Here is a 24,796-nt window from a genome sequence, read left to right on the forward strand (position 1 = left end):
AAGGTCAAGGTGTTGTCAATCTGTGTGACTTGATGCACTTATTCTCCAGCTAAATTGTGCTCCTGTGGCACAGCCTCCATCTGTTGGTTGCCTAAATTCCATCTACTCAAATCAGATATTTCAGACAATGTCCTTTGTGCACTTATATTTCTTTTTCCTTATGTTGTCTTCTAGACTCTTTGTATGATGCATGCATACAGATACAGGCAGCTTCTTTTCCTGCATTTTCCAGAGCTCAACCAGGCCTTAATCGTACCAGGATTGTTTTGAAACACTTCTTTCAGTACTGAAAGACCACTTATTTTTCTTGTTCCCCAAAGGAGCTGGAATTCTCACCAGCAAAAGCACAAAGATCTGTTATCATTGTAGGACTCCAGGCTGCAAAACTCGGGAGGTCATCAGCTTCCATTGAAATAAGTGCATGTAGAGAATGACCGCTGTGTCTCAGCAAAAGATGCTTTATTTCCTTTTGTTTCTAACTTACACTGACAAAGCTGGGTTTGACGCATCATTTGATAGCTCAGTGCCACTTCTCAGTTACATCTGGAGTGTTTTTCAGCTGTTCAGTCATGCATGACCCACAACGTTTAAATTATAGTCACCTGCAAGTCCCGTATAGGTGTGACTGCAAGAGGCACAAAAAGCCAGAGGAGTGCAGTGATTAGAATAAGAGAAGAGGGAGAGTAAGCTGTAGGACTAAATCCTTCTTCCTAAGAACATGATGTTTGGATCTAATGCAAGAATTAAGCTATATTGCTGTGCCTTGAAGGCTCATGTAGTCATATTCCTAGATTAGTTTTCTGTTATATTTAAGTTAACTGGGGGGGGGGGGGGAGGGAGGCACCCCAAAAAAACCCCAGCTGCAGAATATGAAATTATCTTCATACTGTCAGAGTAGCATAATACTTTCCAAATACATGGCTTTTTCTCTGAAAAGAGTCAACGATGTGTGAGAGTAGAGGAAGGAGAAATACACTTAGCTGTCTGCTCATTGAGCTGACCTCGTCAATGTGGCTGACTCAGAGGACAGATGTCAGATTTTTTTATAACAGTGCATTAGAGACCAGCATCCCCAAAATATTAAGGGGCTATCTGAGGCCTGAGGAGGCTGCTGTGCTCAAAGCAGCTAAATAATTTGTTGGCTAAGTCATCAGTGTTACATCCTTGACATCATGTCTGTGCTTATAGAAGACCTGTACAGTCTGCATACTGCCACAAAAGGGGAGTGAAAAGGGAGGTGTCAGGCCTGTGCCAAGGCTGTCTTGGGAGAACAAATGCAAATGACACAAGTTAGATGTCCCTTCTGGTTTTGGCTTTGTGCTTGGCAAGTGTAGAGTTTGAGTAGTTCTTAGTGAATGAAGACCCTGCTCCCTTTCCAGTCCAGCAACATCCTCTTGACCTAATACTTCCAGTAGTAAAAGAAGGCCTGAATACGTTAGCCATTAAAGGAGATGCATTTTTCCAAATTATTGTCTCTTCCAAAAATTAATAACCCTGCCTGTGATTTTCTTCTGTAATTATTAAAAATCTATTATTCTGCAGCCAAAATTAATAAAACCCAGCTTATTGTGGAACCTTAACATGCACAGTAGCTGAGCTCTTACATTGCTTCTTGACTGATGATCCTGTCACTTAAAAGTTTGATTTGTTGGGAGTTCTGAAGTGGCAAAACAACATGGGAGTAAGTCACTGGAGAAAGGCTGGCACCCACAAGATTAATTTTTTGTGTGTGTGTGTATATGGGAATCAGCATGTTTTAGAGAATACAATGAATTGTAGCATTGTGTAGGGACTGATAGCTTTGTCCCTTAGAGATGGGAGTTTTGAGGAAACTTCTAGCTGAAATTTGGTAACACTGACCTGAAAACAACCACGTTTTTTTGAAGTGCTCCTGTTCTTGATTTACCATAACCTTGCAGTGGGAGCATAAAGTGAATTTTGTAATCAACAGTATGTGCGATATCCTAAATCTCATTGTGTGTAGTTATTCCTTGATTATAACTACTAATTGATTTAATTAAACAATAATAATAATAATAATTAAGAGAATGGTTCATCAATTACATTTGAAGTCACACTGAAAAGAAATGCATTAGTGGTATTTTTTTGTGTTTTAAATTTCTGCTTAAGGATTTAATTTCTATTTAAACACATACATGCAATTAAAGATAAATATTTGCAAACTATTTTTAGATTATTCCTGCTTGAAAATATTTTGTTAAACAATTTTTATTTTGTTTGTTTCTCCCTGTGTAATTGCTGCTTCACATACATTTATAAAAAAATTTAAAAAGCACTTTTAGGATTACCGTGCATTCAGCATGACTGAGATTTCTGAAATAAATAGGAATTGTATCACTGGTATATCAGCTCTGTTTTTGGTCTTACACATACTGAGAGCTTTCTATTAAGATCTGGTAAGAGATCAAGACGTTTGATATCGGTTGTATTTCCAAAGCTAGACTCTAATTGGCAGTCATCAGATAATTAGGTTAAATTCTAAAATCAATGCTGGAAATATGGATAACTTCATTTTCCAAAATGGTAATGATAATAGATTTCAATGACATCTGGGATTTGAAATTAAATCAAATAGTGTTAAGTCTAGGAGAAGAAAGATCATTATATCATGTCTCTGCACATAAGTTCCACAAAACTTAGACAAAGGCAAGGTAAAAATCCTTTAGAGAAAAGACTAATTCCTTGTAGCTTTTGGGACAGATGAAACCTGCATCCAAAAAAGGGACAAGAAGCAGCAGAAACTTGAGTTCAGAGAGAAAAGCAAAAAACCTTTATACAGATGCAAGTCTTACACTTCTGAAAAGCCTGAACGCCTTCTCTTATAAGCCTGAGGCATTTAAGAATTAAGTTTAGAACATAAAAATAAATCTAAAAATCTGACTTTTATGTGAGACATGTCCCCTGCTTTGTAGCCATCCTATGCTTAGTACTCTCTCTTCAGAGAGTCAGGAGTTCTCAAAAACAAGAGAAAATGGCAGAGTTTAGCTATACTGTTTCTTAATATTGACCTATTATGGAAGGATTTCAATCACAGTTATGATCTCAGTATTCATTCCTGTCAGGAGAAGAGAGACCTATCCTCTTTCCATTCTCTCCTCCTGTCCGTTGTGAATCTCACAGCAAAGTACAACAGCCAGGGTAGTTGAAAGCTGCAATCGCTGTTAGTAGTTGGCTGAGAGAAGGAATACCTTGTTTCCTCCAACCCATCACAGCCCTCTTTTCTTGTCTCATCCATCTGTTGTGCATTGTCATTTAGATCATGAATTCTTTGGCACAAGGATTGACATCGATGATAAATTTAATAAAATCTTCCACAATACCACAGCCTTGCCACGTTATTATCCTGAAGATAAATAGGAACTCTTTGCTTAGTTAAGTGTTTAGAAATACAAGAGTTAGATATATAACTAGCAGTGTACAGTTTTGGAGAAAGAGAATTTATAGAAGCCAGAGCTTCCCAGGTTCCATCCACTCCAATAAGATTTTGCTACTAAGGCTTGACCTTTCACTGACCCATTTGCAAGATCTCTGCTGTCATACCAGACCTGTATTCCTGCATTACAGAGTGTGCAGTGTGCTGGAGTTGCAGATGTAGGATAAGAGATGGAGCATATACTGGTACTGGAGACCTCAAGCTTATAAACAAACCACCCAATAATCAGGTAAAGAAATGCAGAACTGCAGCTGGCAAAACTGATTTAAGGGGTAACAAAGAGAACAAAGAACAATCATCCAACATTACTGTTTTGTTTTTTCCTGCACTGGGTAGCATACAGGAGGTTTTCTCCTTACAAGATCTCTGGGTATTTACATCCTTGTTGAACTCTCGGGAACAGAGAACATCTTTTCTGATGCTTGGACAATTCCTAGCTCAGTACAGCAAAAGCTTTTAAAATATTAATAACATATTTGTTATTAATAGCAAAGTCCTATGGCTTAATGAAGGCTTTTAACTTACAGTTTAAGAAAACAGCAGGAGGAAAAAGAAGAAAAAAATTTAAAAAATAAATAGACCATAAATCAAACTTTTCCAGGAGCTATGCTGATTATGGTTCAAGGCTCTAATCCAAACAGAGTGTGACCATTTGAGTCAAGTTCTACATTTGCAGATGTAAATTACAAGATAAACAGGGATCTTTCTCCATTAGCCAACCCAGGAAGTAAGAGTATAAAGACCTGTTAGTTAAAATATGTGAATTGACGTTGGGGGTTTTATTATTCTAATTAGGAACAGGAAAATTCCTATTCCATTTTGTAATTAAAACAATACACATTCTACCATCTAATTATATTTGACATTTTCAAGGTGTTGGGAGTTGAAGTCTATAATTACAGAAATACTACTGCCTTAAGCAGAACACTGCATAAATATTCATATATTAAATAGCCAGTTATACTGTTTAGAAGATTTTAGAAAGATTTACATTTTTTTAAGAAATGTTAGGCTTTAAGAAGATGCATTTAATATTTGTATTTTTAAAAAGATTGGAAGAAAAATGTCCTGTGGGATCTGACATACTGTATATAGCAATTTGACTACAAACCTATTCATTAGTATTATAAGCAGTTATGTTGGAGATTCATAGTCCTTTAAAATTATTTCTTTTCTTTTAGCAGAATGAGTAATTACAGTCAGAAATAATATGGGAGTCCTGTAGTGAAGTCATAAGACAGTAAAATGCAATTCTTACAATTCCTTGATTTTGTAATTAATAATAAAATTATAGCTTACATACAGTAGTTTAGAAAAAAGTTATCCACATCTTTTATTTTAGTGTCTCACAATAAAATACCACTTCACATATCACCTATTTTTGATAGTTGAATATTGCCATTTGAACAATTGCCTTCCTAAGAATGCCATGATAAAAGTTTAGTTGGACTTGTTGGTAATGCATAGCCTATTGTTCAAAGGCTCCCTTTCCTGATATTGGAGAAATGGAAAAATACACACCAAAGATGGAACTCTGAATGCAAGGTGTTCCATGAGTGTGCCTGCTCTGTGTTTCCATTCTAAGAAATGAACCTTTGGGGACATCTTGATAAAAGAGTGTAATTTCTGAAAACAAGGGCAATAGGCACTCTGCCTGTTTTGTTGATTTAGCTCATTTGGAATGTTTTTGTCTTGTTATAAGATGCTTTGCCCCATGGGGCATGGACCCTGGCTAAGTCTTTATGTATGACTTTCAAATACTTAATAATAAAAGATGTTGCAAATGTTTCAAGAGTTAAATACTGTGCAAAAGGGAAGTTGCAATGTGTGTGAGTTGAAATGCTGTGCAGAATTTCAATGTCCAAGCAAGAGCAGCAGAGACTCAGTGCAAGCTCCCTGCACACCAGGACAGCATACACTGTGGCAGCCTTCCTTCAGGAGGACACTTATCCCAGTCAGGTCCATAGTCTCTGTGCAGGCAGGTGTTGAGAGAAGGGCACCCAGAGTCTGAAGAGTTTAGGGAAGTTCTCTTTCGTCCTGCACATCTGTATAATGACTGGAAGCAGTCTAGCCCATGGTGACTAATCATGCATGCTTGCTTTTTGGTCAGTTAGGGCCTGCATCCAGCAGGAAGTGAGGAGCAGTATTATATAATGCATCCAGTTAAAGAACTGGACTTCTTCCTGTGGTGGGCAGGAAGCAGGACTCAATTTAGTGACATTGTATATAATTATTCCATATATATTTATGTCAAATTATATAATAGTTGTGTATTCACATAACACGTATTACATATTGTGTATGTTATATGCTATACAAAATATGTATGTGTAATATAGTATATGAGTGCAAATAGATATATACACGTTTGGGTTATATATATACACACACACTACTTACTGAAGCAAACTTCCTAGATCCTGGTGTTATTTTTGTAATGCTCACAGCACTTAAGGATGCCTATACACATTTCCTCCCTTTCTGTGCAACCACAGCCTCTATACTATGTGACATTACAATACAATCAACTTGAACACAGATAACCAGACAAGCAAAATCCTTCCATTCTCCACCTCCTTCAGATTTTGCTTGGAACACTTCAAAGACACAACTTAGCCTCTTCAAATCTGTTGTTCAGCAGATCAAAGATAAGCTATTCTTTTAAACAAAAACTAAGTCATATTAAAAGATGTTTCGATTAAATTTAGCTGGAACCCTCCTTCTTTATTCACTCAGTTACATTTTATGCAAAAAAGTCTACATTTTAAAATGCTTAAATGCTTCAAAATCTGAAAATTGCCAGTTAATGCAAGAAACCATTGTCCCTCTGCAATGTATAGCAGATTTTATTAATAATTTTTCTGAAACACATATTGATCCCATTTTACCTCTGCTTTTTCTATTGTATTGTAGAATGGGATGAATAACATTGATTTTAATCAGTCAGTTATTTTTGTAAATTCAAACTGAACATTGCAAGAACAATATAATCTAAGTATGCCCAAAATATGTTAGGTCAATCCCTATTTCTCATAATCTCAGATGCTATTATGCATAGGTACCTTCATTGTAATAGACACACTGGGAAGGAGTCATTGCATCTTAGTGGAGGAGCAGGAGGTTGCTCTGGTGTTGCCTTATTCAGGGAGGACTCTGGAAAATAACAAACAAAATGTATTTCTGAGCATTTAATAAGAGGATACAGAGAATAATCATATCCTGCTGGTCGCTTCTGAATGCCCCAACACCCACCCTCAGGGCAGGGCTGCCCTCTCTGTTTGCTTATAAACCAATGGCTTTAAAATGCCTTTTTACTATTTCTTCTCTTGAATGACTTCCTTCCACAGAGACTTATTGGTTGAATCTGTGCTTTATGGAGCTGGTGGGAAGCAGGGGTGAATTTATCCCCAGAAGGGCCAACTCTGCTCTTAATAAATTACTGGAAGTAATTGCGAAGCATAAAATCACTAAATAGAAAGAGGATAAAAGACCATAGTCGTCATGGTTCCAAACAGACTGAGTCTTGCCAAAGTTAATTGCTTTTCTGATAGAATGGCAAAATGGATGTGCAAAGGCAGAACGCTATTTTATCACATATTTAGATTCTAGGGAAGCACTGGATACTGGTTTTCATTAACTATCACTTTGAAACTTAGTACAAACTGGCTTTGATGTAATGACTGTCGTACACGACACAGAGTTGCTCAAGGACCAAAAAGAGTGATTGATGAACAGCAGAATGCTGAGGCCCCACATGGGAGATTGCAGTCCTGGTACTTTTTTTTTTTAAAAAAGTTAAAATCAAAGTTCGTCTATTAATGATTCATAGATGAAAAGGATAAATTATATGTGCTGAAGATTGGACTGGGTGTTTTGACTAGCTTGGTAGAACATACGCTTATTAATATCAACTGAACAGTATAATCTCTCGAGAGAATTAATTATTTAAAGATAATAAAGTGGATATGACAGGAGGCAGTGAGATGTAAATAGCAAACATCACAGAGATTTATTAACAGACTCTGTTGTCATTGCAAAAACATTGCTATTCCATTTCCAAACAGTAATTTGTTACTTTCTTCTCTTCTAGTTGCCCATATTGGCATCTTCTGTTGTTAGCCTCTATTTTCTTGAACTTACTGATGTCTTCAAGCCAGTTCACTCTGGATTTAATTGCTATGACAAGAGTCTGAGTATGCCATACATTGAACCTACACAAGAGTCTGTTCCCTTCTTGATGTTGCTTAGTCTGGTTTTTGCTGGACCATCAATTACGGTAAGTTTGAGGTGCTACTGTCACTTAATAAGAATTTTTAACAGAGTTTCAGTTGCCATAAAGAAAATAGCATCTTTGGTTTCAGTTAAGCTGCAGACTGTCATCCAGGCTAATTACCTTAGGATTTAACATTTGTATTTCATTCTTCTGTAGCAAAAGGAGACACACTCCTTAAAACATCTCCTGTAGCACTTCATCTACTCTCACTATCCTGATTGTGGACATTAATATTAAGAAACAGCATCTACAACTGGGTGATAATAGCTTGAATCATTCTGTTACACTCTACAAATATTTAACAGACAGGACATCTCCATACTCTGAGATACAAAAAATTCAAGATTTTGTTGGAAATAGCCGTGGATTTGCCACTTTTTTTTAGAACTAGCTTTATTTGATAAGAAGGTATATCAATCTTGTCAGTGAACTCTACATTTTCCCAAATAACACTGGAACACCTCTAAATTTCAAGTTAATCATTAAGAGCAGGCAAAAAGGGGCTGTTTTAACCATTCACCCAAAGGGAGGAGATGATTTCAGCAGAACAGAGATGTCCTGTCAGAATATGAGCCATATATATAAAAGAGGGAATTAATTTTGTCTGCTTTTAGCAGTTCAGATAGGAACCTTCTTCTCACACCACTTCTGTCTGGCAAATGGAGAGAGAAATTCACCTTGAGTGGATGATTCCATGCACCTAAAAAGCTGAATCAACCTTTTGAAAGGATCTCTTCTCTCCCCTGACAGCAGTGACTACCCATCTCAGATAGGCACTTCTCAAAGGCCAGCTGCAAATGTATCTCTGCTGCCAGCTTCTCTGAATTCCCTTAAATTCGACCAGTTCATTCCTTTTATAATACTATCCAATTTACAGTTAAAAAAAACCCTATAAAATATGATACCTCTATAAAAATCAAGTGCTGTTATCTCTTTGCTTTCCAGAATGTTTTTTCTTTATTTGCTTTTTTTTTTTAACTGAACTGTTCTTACTGCATTTGATTTTGTTGCTTTAGAAATCATTTTTGAAGGATTCTGCACAAGCAGCAGGCTAAAAATTGTTCTCATTTAGAAACTGGGAGCTAAGACTCTCTGTGATCCTGGTGCAAAATGATTGCTACAAACACCAAATACTGTGATCAAAACCAAAACTTCGGTATTGCAGTTTGGCTGGATTTCTTAAGGTTAGACAGCATTTCTGTTAACAGCAAAGTGGACTTTTCTCAAGTAGCTACAGAAGGAATCTTTCTAGACTCATTTGGGCCACAGTAGAGGGGTAAAACCTGATTTTTACTCTGGAGAGTTTATTTCAAGCCTAGGTAATATCAAACACCTTAAATCAAGATAAAAGATGCCCATTTCATTACATAGTATTTATTAAGGGCTGTGATTACAGCTAAATTATTTCAGCATTGCATGAAGTTTGCAATAGAAAATGTCATTCTTGAAAAGAAAAGAAAAGGAGAGGAGAGGAGAGGAGAGGGGAGGGGAGGGGAGGGGAGGGGAGGGGAGGGGAGGGGAGAGAGGAGAGAGGAGAGAAAGGAAAGGAAAGGAAAGGAAAGGAAAGGAGAGGAAAGGAAAGGAAAGGAAAGGAAAGGAAAGGAAAGGAAAGGAAAGGAAAGGAAAGGAAAGGAAAGGAAAGGAAAGGAAAGGAAAGGAAAGGAAAGGAAAGGAAAAGGAAAAGGAAAGGAAAGGAAAGGAAAGGAAAGGAAAGGAAAGGAAAAAGGAAGGAAAGGAAAGGAAAGGAAAGGAAAGGAAAGGAAAGTAGAAAAGAAAAGAAAAGAAAAGAAAAGAAAAGAAAAGAAAAGAAAAGAAAAGAAAAGAAAAGAAAAGAAAAGAAAAGAAAAGAAAAGAAAAGAAAAGAAAGAAAAGAAAAGAAAAGAAAAGAAAAGAAAAGAAAAGAAAAGAAAAGAAAAGAAAAGAAAAGAAAAGAAAAGAAAAATTGTGTGTGAGGAAGAAGACAAGCAAATTCCAGTCTCAATCCCTCCTTATTAGAAATATAGGAATAGGAAGTAATAGTAGAAATATTAGGATAGGAAGTAATTTTTTTCTGTATTATTTTTGTTGATATAATAATTTTTCCCATATATAAACCCATTCACTTTAATTATTTTTACAAAAAAAAAATTCTAACATTTTATCATTTATTTTCCCAAGCCATTATTTCAGAAAGATCTGTATGGCTTTGGGGCTTTATGTTGTGGTTTTTTCCTTTGGGCTTTTAAACAGATCTGTTCTGTAGGCCTGAAGGGTTACAAAAAATAACTACCTGTATTATTGACATATGTCTTATAGCTTGTGGCATAGATTAAATTTTGTATATGTATTCACAAACCACAGGAGACTTTAGTGTGGAACAGCTGGACTTGAAGAAATTACCAAGATGGATGTTTTAAGTCTGGAATATAGATATACCTGAATTGCAACATGACTGCCATTTGCTTCAAAGAACTCTGAATCTGATCCTCTGACAGATTTGCTCTCTAGTTACTCCTTCAGAAGTGTTAGGACCAGTTATTTAATGGTATCAGTGTAGGTTCAAACTCTTATCAGCCACTGACTAAAAACCTGCTTAGAGGCCCTTTCTAACAGAGATCACTAGGAAATTAGATCACATTAATCTGGGAAATCAATTCATGCAAGAGAAATTCACTGCTGGCAGTTTCAGTCCTACTGCCTCCTCAATTGTGGGAGTTGGTTTCTTTGGAAATACCAGCCTCTGAATTTTCCTTGACATAGGCCTTGTAGTTTCCTACTTTTTTCCTCTCTCACACAAGCTAATCCATCTGTCTGCTGTTTTCCCTGTACCAGGCATTCACTAAAGCTTGCATAAAAACTATTAGAATGTGTCGGGCTTTTAAGTTTGAAGTACTACTAATTTCTCTGGGAAGCTTCAGATCTAAATTGATCCAATGTAGACAGATAATAGTGAACACAGTTCTCAGCTAATTAGAATTCCTTAAATAACCCTTACCACTGAGTTTTCAATGTCATAAGACAACCTTCAATACTTTGATTTTTCTGGCAAAGAAATTTCAGTTTATTAAAACTTTAGCTAAAAATAGAGTTAGACTATGCTTGTCCATTTTACCTCCCTTCTCCTCGGGTGAGTGGTGTTTGTATGGACAGACTTCACTGGTAATTACAGCAGATTCAGCACAATTCAGATCCTTTGGCACCTCATTGCATTGTAAGCTTTGTGCATTCCGTGTATTAGTTTTCAATGCAGCTGTGGCTAGGCAAGCTGAACCTCCTGTTAGTGGTGAGAACTGCCTCATTAAGTTCAATATTTCAATCCAGCCCTTATTCTGAACTCTGTACAAACCCTGTACGGATTTCCAAGTTGTTGCACTATTGAACAAGGAAAACAATAAAATCTGAGACTGCAAATGTATAAATGAGTCTGGATTTTCCAGCAAGTAACACCATTTTTCATTCATATTCTTCCCTTTATAAACTGTTGTCTAGGACTTTGGTCATAATCTGTTTTGCTTGGTGTGGTCAGAGGGACCATAAGGACAGAACTTTTTCTGCTGCTGTGGATCTGGTTAAAACCCTAGCCAAATTAAACAAATACAGAAGAGCAGGCTGTCATGTAATTAGAAGCTTCTAGGGATTGCTAGGCTTGCAGCCAAGACTGAATTCTAAAACCACCTCAAGAGCACTAGGATATTGCAGTGGCTCTGGATTGTTTTAGAGGTGAGATTTTATGATTATTGCTTTTTTATTGTAGAAGCATTAAGCTTCAGCTGTAGATCAAGGCCTGGAACCACTGAGCACAGTATACTGTATGCTATTTGCATTTAATTTCAGGCCACCTTCTTGCCTGCCCTCACTCATGCTAAGTTGCATTGCTTTATGTTCCCATATTGATACAAATCTTTTAAAGGGATGACATTGGTTGTGCTACAGTTATATTTCAGCCCTTTAAATTCAATCAGGATCTTCTGAGTAAGTGCTACTTTTAATTTAATGGCTCCTTTGTCATTGCAGATAATGATAGGAGAAGGAATTCTCTACTGTTGCCTGTCCAAAAGAAGAAATGGGATTGGAACAGAGGCCAATATTAATGCAGGAGGATGCAACTTCAATTCTTTTCTTAGAAGAGCTGTCAGATTTGTTGGTGGGTTTCAAATGTTAGTCACAAAGTAGAGCTTTCCATATACATTTAATTTTCACCATGCAGGTTTCCTTCTCTGAAACAGCCTTTCAGAGCAGAACTGTCATGGGCATACATCTTCTTCTGCTAGAAAATGTGAGAAGAAACTGTCAGACTGCAACAGAGCAGCCCCATACTCAGTAATGCAGCACCTACACTCTCTATTTTCCCTTTCCTCTCCTGCACTACTGTCAGTATCTCTAAAAGAATAATTTGTTTTTCCTTCCCTGCCCACCTTGAGCTGGCTGCCTTTTAATGATTTCAGTGTATAGTTTCCCCTGCCTGTCTTCAGTGCATCTTAAGGATTCAACCCACCTGTCACGATATTCAGCCTGACAGTGAAAACTTGTCAGAAACTCAGTAGGTTTGACATTCTTTTTCTGGAATGTGTTTATCTTCCTCTCAAAAAGGTCTGGAATCTGGCAGTTTAAATGATAGAGGAATATTAAATTGTTTTGTTTTACTTTGTTTTAATTGTCATTAATGAGAAACTGTACTCGAAAAGGCAACTGGACTTTGATCTCCCTTTTACAGTTAATTCTCTGTACCAATGAGAGGCTAAAGGAAAGGTTTACTCTGTTTCAGAAATTCATTAGAGAGGGCAGCCTAGGCAAAGATAACCAGCAGCACAGGAGACTGAAAACCTGGTAGGACAACTGTTCACTGGGTTTCTCTAGTCGTGCAAGCAGTAAGGTAGTGACAATCAGGGTTATACAGTCTGTGACCAGCAAAGCATCCTCTTAAGAGCAGCAGTGAGGAAGTAAGCAGAGGGTTGGTACATTACAACATGAGCAAGGATACCCCATGTCCACTTCTTCTCCTGTATGGTATTCCTTCACCAAAAAGACAAGCTCAAAGACACATGAATATCATTCCTGATCATACTCTGGATTTGCAGTTTCTTTCATATTTTAATGACTTAAACATTCTTCCAGTTTTAAGATGAAAAATAGATTTATCTATATGAACACAAGTAGAGAATTCTAGGCAAATCTTTAGGAGAAATGCATTTGAAAATGTTCAGTAAAGCAATTGCTTTACTTCAGTTGCCTTGTGAATTTGGCATTATTAATCAGACAGAAACACTGATCCTTTACAAAATAGACTTAAAATGTGGAATAGTGGCAAGGACACAACACTCAAAAAAAATCAGAGGCATGAAGGTAGCCAGAGTTATCACCAACTGGTTGATTCTGTGGTAGTAAAAAGAGAACAGGTCTTCTGACCAATGATCTGATGGGCAGCTGGCCGTGTTATTCAAAGCTCACATTCCAGTGGGAAAGTACAAGGACTGGATGAGCCCATGTGCTCTCCTCAAATAGTTGGCTATCCTTTAGTCATATCAGAAAAATTCTTTCCAAACAAGCATAAATTATCTTATTTTTTTATATTAAAGAATTCAGCTTTGCAACAAGCTTTCATTAAAAAAACCCTCTTATTCTTGACTTAAATTCAAGTTTAGTGACACAAGCCAACAGAGTTCTGTGGAAGGCATTTTGCACTATTAATTAACCTAATTAATGCATATAATAAAGTTAACAAGCTGTGTTGATTTCTTTCCTAGGTGTTCATGTGTTTGGTCTTTGTGCAACTGCCCTTGTTACTGATATTATACAGCTATCAACAGGATATCAGGCACCATATTTCTTGACTGTTTGCAAGCCTAACTATACATCCTTAAATGTATCCTGCTCAGAGAATTCTTATGTTGTGGAAGATATTTGCTCAGGAGCTGATCTCAATATTATCAATGCTGGAAGGTTGGTTCTATCCTTAATTGTCTACATTTTAAGTATTCATTTATTTTTTATTTTCTGTCCCAATTTCAAGATTTTTTTTCCTAGTTAAAGTCTGAATGAGTTTGTCAGTTTTTTATAACAAAGGTGAGTGCATAAATGTCTTTTTAGTGATGTTCAATTTTCTTTTTAAAGATATTAGTCTAACAGTGGGCATCTGTTTTCCCTCCTTCAAAGGAGACAATTTCCTATACCATTATTAATATGTATAGCATCTACTGTCAGAATTATAGTGTAAGTTCTAGAGTCCACGAGGTTAATTTGACTTTAGTAATTGGAGTTTGTAAGGGACTCGTTCTGAGATTCCTAATGGCCTTCATTTTTTATTTGTACTTCCCAGAAACTCTGGCTCCAGAAATTTGCCTGTAAACTCCCCTAGGAAAAGTACAGAGAAGAACACAATTATCCAGCTGATTACATGAAATCATTTTTCTGCAACATCCCCAAATATCCAGTGGTCCCTATTGTCCATCTTTCCCTCTATTTATCATCAGAAAACCTTTTCAGTCATTTCTGTTCAGAATCCTCTGTCATTTCTGATGTTCTGACTCAGTATGACTCTCAATATGACTCTTTCTCTTCCTTATTCTCCCTCTACACATCCTCATGCATGAGTATTAGAGTGATACACTGTCATCTGAGTTCAGGACATGTTTTCTTTAAGACCTTTGTTCACCTTTTCAGTACAGAACCATACAAAAAGGCTACATATTTTTAGCTTGAATTATTTTCATTTTAAAGTTAACAAATAGAGGAACAAAAGCAGTGACACCATTAGAGAGTTCAGAGAGTGCATTTAGTCTATACTTGCCTTGGAAGCATATGAATAGAAAATAAAGAGAAAATTGACTGTAGCATAGTGACACACCTTATATCCATAAAAATGCCATCAAATTAAGATTAAGTTCTGAATGGTACTAAAGTTCATAGAATCAAATTTACACATTAGTTCCACAGAGACTGTAAGTAGATTTATGCTTCACTAAAACCTGTACAGAGTAAAGGAGTTGATTAGCTATTATAATCATTTACTTTTTTTTCATGTCTCTTTTCGGTCCTCAACCCTGAACTTGTTCCCCAGGGATACTATTTGTGAAAGGTTTGTTCAAGGAGGAAAAAAAGGAAGAATTTAGGTCTATCTCTAGAAATGAAAAAGGAACCCTGCAGATTTCATCTTGGCCAGAGTTATGAGTCTGCTGGAGCCATGGGCTCAAATTCAGGTCAGCAGTGTGCGGCATTCACACTGAACTACATGCACATCTTTGACTGCCAATTAATTATGTAGAACAGACAAGGCAAAATGCATAGGAAAGAAATTCAGAAAGTAGACTACTGCTTTGTAGAGAAAATGTCTTTGAAGTTAAAGGGCTGTGCTTCAGTTTTTGCTATTTTAAACTAGCTAACTCAGGTGTTGCTGGAAAAATGGCTGTACATGGAGCCCAGTTAGGGTGGCAAGACCCATCTGTGAAGCCAAGTGATTGTTCAAGTGTTTAACCCAAGCTGAACTTTCTCAGGTGAAAGTTGCTGCTGTGACTTCTTCACCAAGACAGCCAGCATGTTACATTGTCCATACCATTTTAAGGAGATAAATGTACAGATATAAATGGCTATGCATCCTCACTGCATCTAGAGCTCAGAGGTCATAGAAGTTTTATGATCTAGATGTCCACTGTACAACAGTGTTACTGAATCCACCCCCAGCTTTTTTTCCCTCTACTGCATGAAAATCTCTCCTTCGTATTCCCATCACTTTTCTTTAGTTGTTTTTAGAGGATTGAAATGGGTCTATAAGAATAATATTAAAATGTTAGACAGGCTAATGTGATGGTTCTCTGTAGCTTCTACTTACACAAATCCTCCTTTTGTCAGAGAAGTAGAAGCTAAGCTTTCACTTTTTAATTTTCATATCTGAAGTTTCTGACTCAAGACCCAGTCCACATCATTAAAGTCTGCAGGTTTTCAGTGGGAGCAGAAGGGCCTCAGCAACTTCAGGAGTAGACCTGATATTGCCTACTGTCTTACAGACTTTGGTCACATTTTCATTTATTCTCTTGTTCTGGGCATGAGGAAGGGACTCAGTTATTTTTAAAATACCCTCTCCATGTTCTTGTGCTCCATTCACTCCTGTCATGTTATAAAAATAAACCTAAAGACAATAGCTATTAAAGATGTAGTTTGCCTCTCTCTGAGAAGAATGTCACCCTGTCATCCCCCCATTATTAAAGCAACAGAGCAGGGGCATGAACATGATGAATGCAGTTGCATGAAATTAGGGCCTGATTATCAAAGTATATGAGTTCTTACTTTGAAAAGAGTCAAAGTAAAGTCAATGAGAATAATCATAAGATCAAAGTTCATGCATTTAATAAGTTTTATATTTAGGTACTTATATGGAAAGATATTTTTGGAAATAAACTTATAGATACTTCTCTGAATCAAGCAAGCAGTTTGTACCTTGTTCCCATTGCTCTCTTAGTATACCCACTTGGTACACAAAAAGAATTTCACAGTAAATATTTACTTCAAAATAAAGGCATTTCATTAACACTGGTTCTCCAGAATACAGAAAAAAAATTTAGAAATTAAATGTTACTCATAGATCACATATTGTTTAGGAAGTGTAAGACGAAAATGTTTTTTTCAATGAGCACTAGCACAGTGAATTTGAATTGACAAGCATAATTTGGTTGTCCTTCCTTGGCAGAAAGTCATTCCCTTCTCAACATGCCACGCTGGCAGCCTTTGCAGCAGTGTACATTTCGGTGAGTAACTAACTCTGTTCAGTTTCCTTTTTACAAGACAAAAGTCAGAAAGCAATTTGCTGTATATTGTAAGATGATGTGTTGCCTGGATATCTTGGGTGGATGTAAGTTTTTATCCTCCCAATTTGAAAGCAAATAAAACTACTAATAGAGCTGGTTTTATTGTAGCTGGTAAAAAAACAAGGAAAAGATTCAACTGCTTCACATCCTTTGTTAAGAAGCAATAGAAAGTGTAATGTTAAAGTATATTTGATGCTTCATATAATCCACATATAAAATGCAGTGTTTATCTGTCTTATAGAGTGATATACTAGCTTACCATTCAAATTACCCTTTATGCATGCTGCCTTTTCTTAATTGCTCTCTTCCTTGATTCTCTTCTTTTAAACTTGAGGCATCAAGGGCTACACATTCATGTGATGTAGTTTGATTTGACCTCCATAGAATTGCAGTTTGGATGAAATGGCACAATCACTCCCAGGGGCCTTCAAGGTGCTCCTGCAATGCAAGTGAATAAAACCCATCAGTCACTAGCAGAGAACTGTAGGATGTGCTGCAGCAATCACAGCTGATTTTCCACATCTGACTAGTAACATTTCTTCAGTATGGCCTACAATGTTTGTACAAGTGACAACTTACTTGAAATTTAAAACGGAATTCCATCACTCATGCAGTAAAAATCAGAGGAAAAAACCAGTGACAGCTTAATCACATTAGGTAATAGAAATTGTGCACATACCGGGAGCTTGCCAGTATTTATTCTGCCCAGGAAAAGGCCAAAATTTGGAATAATACTGATGAACCACTCCACGTAATTTTTGTGACCTCCCTGACATTATGGCCCTCAGTTGAGAAATGGCTCTCTAAAGCATCTGGTGGTAGCTTTTGTTAGAATAGGTTATTGCTTTCATCTGGCATGACATCTGGCTTCTGTATTTCACAAGCAGTATCTCCTTAGTCACATTTACAGAACATTTAGGCTGACTGTGAACAGTATTTAGGCATAAAATCCTTATCCTGATTGATGTCAATGAGCAACACTGCCTGTGTTTTTGGAAATCCATTCCTTGTGATTTCAGATCTTTCAACAGCAAGTGAGCAAATTTTAACAGGGCTGTAAAATAAAATTAAACTGATTATTTATGTTATTACTGTTTAATAGTGATCTGTGTGTGAAAGAAACATTGAATGCAAGAAATTAATACCCTCTTAGGTAAATTTAAGTTTCTTCAACTGCTTCTTCATTTATTTCTTTTTTCTAGATGTACTTCAATTCTACGTTAACAGACTCTTCAAAACTTCTGAAACCACTCTTGGTCTTTGCTTTTATCATCTGTGGAATTATATGCGGTCTGACTCGTATCACCCAGTATAAGAATCATCCAGTTGATGTTTACTGTGGCTTTCTCATAGGAGGAGGAATTGCTCTCTATTTGGTAAGTATAATAGTCATAGTTAAGTTTTAGCAAATAAAACTGATAAGGCTGTAATAGGAGTACTGGTATTTTTATGAACACTTTCATCATGGTCACATTCCATAGCTATAAATATAGTCAAAATGTGTTGAAGATGATGAGTTAAGGGTAATCACCCTAAAAGCAGACAGGAAAAAGCAAATATGTATTTTAGTGTAAAGTCCAGTAACAGTGCACAAAGTGGAATATAGTCATCTGGCACTGCATACAGAAACAGCTCTAACCTTATGTGCTTCGTTAAGTACTTCAAAATACTCATCTTTTCTACCCCACACTTAAAAGCATAACACAAGAAAAATATTGGATTAATTGGTATTTGTTGCTGACCTGAGTTTATATTGCCAGTGTTAGTTGTATGATCTCAAAAAATGGTTGAATTAGTATCAGCAACTCAGCTGAGTAAATTGCTGAACCTACAAGAAATTAAAGACAATATTATACACTCGTGATTCTTTGGAGCTCTTAGGGTTAGTATGCAGTGGAAAAAGGATGGCCAAATCGGATTATTCCTCTGCTGTTCCTCTGTACTGGGTTGAAACAGATGGAGCACCTTGGAAGGGTCCTGTTAGGAAGTGTGTAGGATAGGCCTGTTTGTATCCGCCAGTAGGAAGCTTGTGAAGCATTTGCTTTTGCTTGCTGCTCTCCGTGTGTCTCCAGCAGGAGTGCTGCTGCCTTGGCTGCTCAGTACAGGTGCCTGTGAGCAATCAGAGCTTCTTCAGACACCATTTGTGCTCGAATGTGGGCAGGTGAACAGAAACAGCCAGTGGGATGATTTTGACCCCCAAGAAGTCAATGATGAATTTTAGTATAATAGTAAAATAAGTTCATTTCTTGTCCCCTTTTTTCTGTGATTACGTAACCTAAGGTACATGAAGATGGTCTACAAAGGTGACCAGGGGAAAAATTGTCTTCACAGTGGCAGGAGAAACAGCAGCCAGGGTACAGGGTAACAGAAACCCCATGAGCTACTAAAGTCAGTTTCTGTGATTGCACTGTGAGCAGAACGGCACTCTGTTGAGAATATTGTTTCAAATTATGAACCTGCTGTAGACTCTCATAAATGGAGCTGTTGTTCCCATGTTTGAAATCCACAAACAATAATGCTTTGTTAGGTCTTCATACACTGTTGCATGACAACATATATCAGAGTACATTGTCTGGATACACAGACAACGTGAACATGCAAATAATTCTGAAAAGAGTGTAAAGAGCAAGTAACTCAAGTGACTGAGTCAGGTATTTGACCCTTTCATGGAAGGGTCACTCCTTAGCAGATCTTTTTATTAAGAAAATGTTGTATAACTAAATCTTATTACAGTTCTGCACAGCTTGGAAAGCAATTGATTTAGAGTTGATAAATTGTTCTGTGATGTAGGTATTGTATTACATGGTTATTATGCAGTAGAAAGGATAGAATCTGTTACAGCAGAGAACAACTCAAGCCATTACAAGATTCAGTAAATCAAAGCAGACAATGGTATAGTTGTAAAATAGCTTTGCCTCAGTGACTGCAAACATCTATTTTGTTATTTTCCTAACAAAACGTTATTTCTGTGGCTGCATCTGTTGCTTGATAAAAAGAAGAAAACTCATGGAGGCTAAATCTTTTCCTTAACTGTTTGTTGCCATGAATTATATGCCCTAGTTATCGTAGTGAGACAACTTCATACATATCCAGATGTTCCAGATTAAGGACAGAATTTGGACTAAGGATATATTAGTGAGGAAAGGAAAGTGAGCATGCTCTGTCACTTTAGCAGGAGTAATTATGTCACTCAATGTCTATTTAAAGGCAAAAGAATGTAATTAAAGTAACTTAAAATGTGTCTTTTTCCATAACTGATTGTTGATGCTTCTCTTCAAATATCAGGGTCTGTATGCTGTGGGGAACTTCTTACCAAGTGATGAAAATGTGTTTCACCCAAATTTTCACAGAGAAGCTCTAAGGTCTTTGACAGACCTCAGTCAAGATGCCAACAGAATCCTGCCAGGTAAAAATGGTAGCGGCAGCGATGGCATTGTCTCTCACCGTACAGAAAGCATCCTGAATAGAAACCACAGAGATTCAGGGTCTCTGACCAATCTCAAGAGAGCGAATGCTGATGTAGAAATAATAACACCACGAAGCCCAATGGGAAAGGAAAACATGGTTACTTTCAGCAACACTTTGCCAAGAGTCAACACACCATCCATGGAAGATCCAGCACGAAGAAATGCAACAATACACGCATCAATGGATTCTGCCCGTTCCAAACAGCTGCTTTCCCAGTGGAAGAACAAGAATGAAAGTCGAAAGTTGTCACTGCAAGTAATAGAGACTGAATCTGGCCAGTCACCACCAAGGGCTATCGAAATGAGGTCAAGCTCAGAACCCTCCAGAGTGGGTGTAAATGGTGATCATCATGGCCCAACTGGCCAATACCTGAAAATCCAACCTGGCAGTGTACCAGGTTGTAACAACTCAGGTCTTTCTGGCGGGCCAAGGGTCTCTATCCAGTCACGTCCTGGCTCATCCCAGCTAGTACATATTCCTGAAGAGACTCAGGAGAACGTGAACACATCACCCAAAAGTAGTTCAGCTAGAGCTAAATGGCTGAAAGCTGCTGAGAAGAGTGTTGCATGTAGAAGCAATAGCCAGCCAAGAATAATGCAAGTAATAGCCATGTCTAAGCAGCAAGGAGTGCTTCAGGGCAGTCCAAAGGGTTCAGAGGGAAGCACGGTCACTTGTACAGGAGCCATCAGATACAAAACCTTGACAGACCATGAGCCAAGTAGCATTGTTAGAGTTGAGGCCCATCCAGAAAATAACAGACCTGTAATTCAGATGCCATCAGAAGGAGAAGGAAGTGGGTCATGGAAATGGAAAGGTCCTGAAAAAGTCACCCTCCGTCAGACATATGAGCTGAATGATCTTAACAGAGACTCTGAGAGCTGTGACTCCTTAAAAGACAGTTATGGGTCAGGTGACAGGAAAAGAAGCAACATAGATAATAGTGAGCATCACCATCATGGTATCACCACGATAAGAGTCACACCAGTGGAGGGAAGTGAGATTGGCTCAGAGACTCTGTCCATTTCTTCTAGCCGGGACTCAACACTTCGGAGAAAAGGTAACATCATTTTAATCCCTGAGAGAGGGAGCAGTCCAGAGAATACCAGAAACATCTTCTATAAAGGTACGTCCCCCACACGAGCATACAAGGAATGAGAGGAGACATATCCGCTGGTCCATACCACCACAAAGTAAACACATCTTGAAACAGGTTCTGCTCTCTTTGTTTTGAGCTGATATTTACCTTTATGTGCCAAATTATTGACCAGCAGCCCAGCGCTGCTGTGATGTGCAATGTGCATGAGCCTGTGGAAAGCATGTGGTGGGGGGAAAAGCACAATGCCAGAACTAATGTGAAACATTTTCATGCAGCTTGTTTCTTCAGACTCAAAACATTTATCTGAGGGTGATGATGTCAATCAAAACAATGGTCTTGAACACAGATACTGTGTTTCCTGAATGTGCCAACTTTTTATTTTATATTTGTGTCCAAAATTGACTGACTTTTTCACAGCAAAGGCTGTATCAGTGTTATATATTCACCTTTGCAGAATTTGCACCAAATCTTTATACAGGATGGTGCTGATGATAACTTACTTTTTGAAAAATTGCATACTTATTAGACTCTGCAAACATGACATATTGATGTGCAGTTACTTTAAAAGTAATATTGCTAATACTATGATGATGCTGGCTGCATTCATTTAGCGTAGGAAATATTTACAGCTTTGTTATAGTGGATCTGTCACATTCAAAGATTGCAAAGGTTTTGTGTAGTTCTTTAAGATGTCTACTGCAACAAAAAATGTGTGGGTGACATTCCATTAGAATGGAATGACTATATATTTTGAATAGTTTGCTGCTACTGCTCAACTTTTGTTTAAGAACAGGTGCTACTAATGAAGAGGCTGCTTCTTAGTGGGCTAACTTGTAGAATTGTTTTAAATTATGTTTTTTAAGGGGTCTTATCAAGTACTACAAGTAATTCGGATTTTACATTTTTAAACTTCTTATTCTGTCCTTCGGCGACCCGTCCGTGTTTTTATTAGTTTTTAAACATATAATGTCGGACACCAATAACTGCAAGATGTGCGAATGTGAAAGGCGAGCCATGAGTAAATAAAAATAAACAGCCACTTTCCTGACCAGCTTCCAAGGAGACAGAAATTAATACAGCAGCTCACACTTAGGAGCAGTCATTCACCTCACTTGCTTAGTATGCCACAAGAACAATGACAAGTTTCACCCCAATCACCATCATTTAGGGGATTTGTGCTTCGCTTTAAAAAATGGAATGCCTTCATATTGCAGGATCACTGAATGAGTGTTGCATTGTGCCACTACTACTGTTCACCTCCCTGAGACACCCTCCAGAGCCTTTTAAGCATGATATTTTTTTCCCACCACTGCCACTTAAGAATATGAAGGTCTCTGCACCTGAGAGAACATGGAATATTTTAGTAAATTGAGCTTTGAATATAATGAAAGAACTTGCCTGCTAAAAATCTCCATTGCCAAAAATTATTGAAAGGGTAAGCTCTGAAAGGAATAAGTGTAGCATGTCCTGGGCGTGCTAGAAGTGTCTCGTTACATTTAGCTCTGATTTAAACCATGAAGGAAGCCGGGGCAGTGCTTCTCTCCTATTTCTACCTGAAAGAGAACTACTATCAGACACCTCCCAGACCCCCTGCTAGGAGGGGGAGGGAATGGCTTAGTAGTCTCCTCAGTGAATAAATAGTAGCAGATCAGGTCTGTTCTCTGGCTTCTTGAGGAGAGTGTTCTGGTTGAAGTCCTTTTCTGATTTAGGGTATCAGAGAACCAGATACATACTACATAGTCAGAACCTGTCTACACACCCTACCCCACAGAACTCTAAGGAAAAGCCCACCCTACCCCAGCCAAGTAGGAGGTAGAAGGAAGAATCACCCCATTCAAGATAAACAGCACAACACACAGACCAAAAAAAAACCCTAACCCAAAAAAGACCTCAAAACCAAAACAAAATCCCAACCCCAACCCTAACCCTAAGTAACTTCACAAATATGAGGATGGTGTTTGTAATCTGTATAGAAGAAAAGACTGAGAGTCAATGGAAAGCTTTATATGCCTTCCCAGTTTTACAGGTGCTCCAGGCTTAGCTGAGGGCTTGCTGTCAGCCAAACGTGCCAAGCAATGCTTCCCTCACCTGCCCATCACCCAGTGCTGTGGATGAGAGCTGGTCCTTAAGGAAATGACCACACTCTCTCTGCTAGTGATAAAAGATGATCCTGTCATACTTACGATGATTGGGAGAAAGTATTCTGCAGGTTCCATGTAAGAAGCTACCCAGGAGGCTTGCAGCATATTGTGTATGTTAAAGGCACAGTATGTTGAAGACACACTTTAAGGCACAGAGCTGGGAAAAATAATTGTAGATACCAGGGGAAACGAAAAAAAAAAAGTAGGTTTTTAGAAATAAGTTCTCAGACTCTAGCATTTTCAGGATTTGTTTTTTCTTTTCAAAAGGATGAATCTTTAGTCCTTGGTATTTAATATCAAATTTTGTACAAGATGCCTAGGAATTACAAACACTTGGACTGTCATGAACAAAACCCTTTGGTTTTAGTTTAGTCTAGGTACATGATAAAGCAGGTAGGATTAGCTTTAAAGGAATGGGTAAGACAGAAACACTGTTGGCCTATCAATGCAGGGAAATAAGATGCAATTGTTTGTTAGTTTGTAAGTGCAGGGGAAAAGAACATAAGTAGATGAACCTGGAAATAATGGAAAATTGAAATGGAGAATAATGGCAATAAAGTAAGATTAGAAATGTTCCCTCTGGCAATTTAGCTGTTTTGGAAACAGCAGGATTCCTGGTGGGAGTGTTTGTTCTTTATTCCTTGGTTTTAGTCAGATATATTGGCGTATGTGTTGCTTTTATTACTCTAAAACTTGCTGCACTATTTCAAGTGCAGTGTAATATTTTTCCTAAGGTTTCCTATTTCTTAAGAAAAGATTTTAAAGCTCTTGTGTAATCATTGAAATTGTGTTCTATACATAAATATTGATATATTCTTTTTTACTCAAAGTGCCAAAGGCTACTGTTTTTAATAATGGCTTATCAAATTATATTACATTAGAGAGCAGAAATGTAATAATATATACATTGGAACTCAGACCTCTGCATGTATATTTGATAAGGAGCCTTTTGTAAAATTACTCTTTGTTTACATTCCACTGGTACCTTAATTTAAAAATTACTCAAATAAATTGACAGGTGACATCTTCTTAGTGTTCTGATTTTCTTACTTGCTAACAGGCACGAATTTCTTTGTTAGGCTGTGCTTTACTGAGAAAAGAAAATACTTAAAATATGTTTTTAATGAGAAATCTCTATATAAAGTATTGTGTTTAATAAAATGTTATGCAATGTTTTCAAATGGAAAAGAATTTGTAAATTGCTATAAATGTATTTTGTTAAATAAGTACAGATCAATGCTACTGTGTGAGTTTATTGTGCTAACATCATGAAATAAAGATAAAATTCCTCATTGATGTTTAGTCATCTCTGTGGTGAAGCAAAGTTTTGTTTCTCCCCAAATTATTTTTCAGTATCAGATACCTCAAGACATAAAAATGGTCATCAATGGGAAACCTCAAGACATTGCATGGTGGTAAGAAGTTTACAGAAGCAGTGTCCAAACAAGCTTGTCTCTATCCAAAAAATATTTTATATGAAAAGAAAGCAAGTGAATTGGGAATGTTAGGCCATGTGAGGATGTCTGCTAGATCATTTCAGAGCACCAGCTGCATTGCTAAATCCCTAATGCATCTAAAACACTTTGC

At 37.4% G+C, this 24,796-nt stretch overlaps 2 protein-coding genes across 3 annotated transcripts in view; one reads left to right on the plus strand and one right to left on the minus strand.

Annotated features, from left to right (window-relative positions):
• PLPPR5 (phospholipid phosphatase related 5) overlaps positions 1 to 12,306 on the minus strand; it is a 149,855-nt gene extending 137,549 nt beyond the window's left edge. For both annotated transcript variants that reach the window (XM_032697143.1, XM_032697144.1), the window contains exons 1-2: positions 12,202 to 12,306; positions 6,517 to 6,607 (exon numbers count right to left, since the gene is read on the minus strand). In XM_032697143.1, coding sequence (XP_032553034.1) covers positions 6,517 to 6,522 — 6 coding nt within the window. In that variant the 5' untranslated portion in view covers positions 6,523 to 6,607; positions 12,202 to 12,306. The remainder of the gene's footprint in view (positions 1 to 6,516; positions 6,608 to 12,201) is intronic.
• The window catches only part of PLPPR4 (phospholipid phosphatase related 4), a 29,292-nt gene extending 4,787 nt beyond the window's left edge, over positions 1 to 24,505 (plus strand). The window contains exons 2-7 of the mRNA XM_032697134.1: positions 7,545 to 7,730; positions 11,721 to 11,850; positions 13,451 to 13,646; positions 16,387 to 16,444; positions 17,707 to 17,880; positions 19,790 to 24,505. Coding sequence (XP_032553025.1) covers positions 7,545 to 7,730; positions 11,721 to 11,850; positions 13,451 to 13,646; positions 16,387 to 16,444; positions 17,707 to 17,880; positions 19,790 to 21,127 — 2,082 coding nt within the window. The 3' untranslated portion in view covers positions 21,128 to 24,505. The remainder of the gene's footprint in view (positions 1 to 7,544; positions 7,731 to 11,720; positions 11,851 to 13,450; positions 13,647 to 16,386; positions 16,445 to 17,706; positions 17,881 to 19,789) is intronic.
• Positions 24,506 to 24,796: the final 291 nt, after the last annotated feature.

The sequence above is a fragment of the Chiroxiphia lanceolata genome, chromosome 9 (genome assembly GCF_009829145.1).
Source record: "Chiroxiphia lanceolata isolate bChiLan1 chromosome 9, bChiLan1.pri, whole genome shotgun sequence".
NCBI lineage: Eukaryota > Metazoa > Chordata > Aves > Passeriformes > Pipridae > Chiroxiphia > Chiroxiphia lanceolata.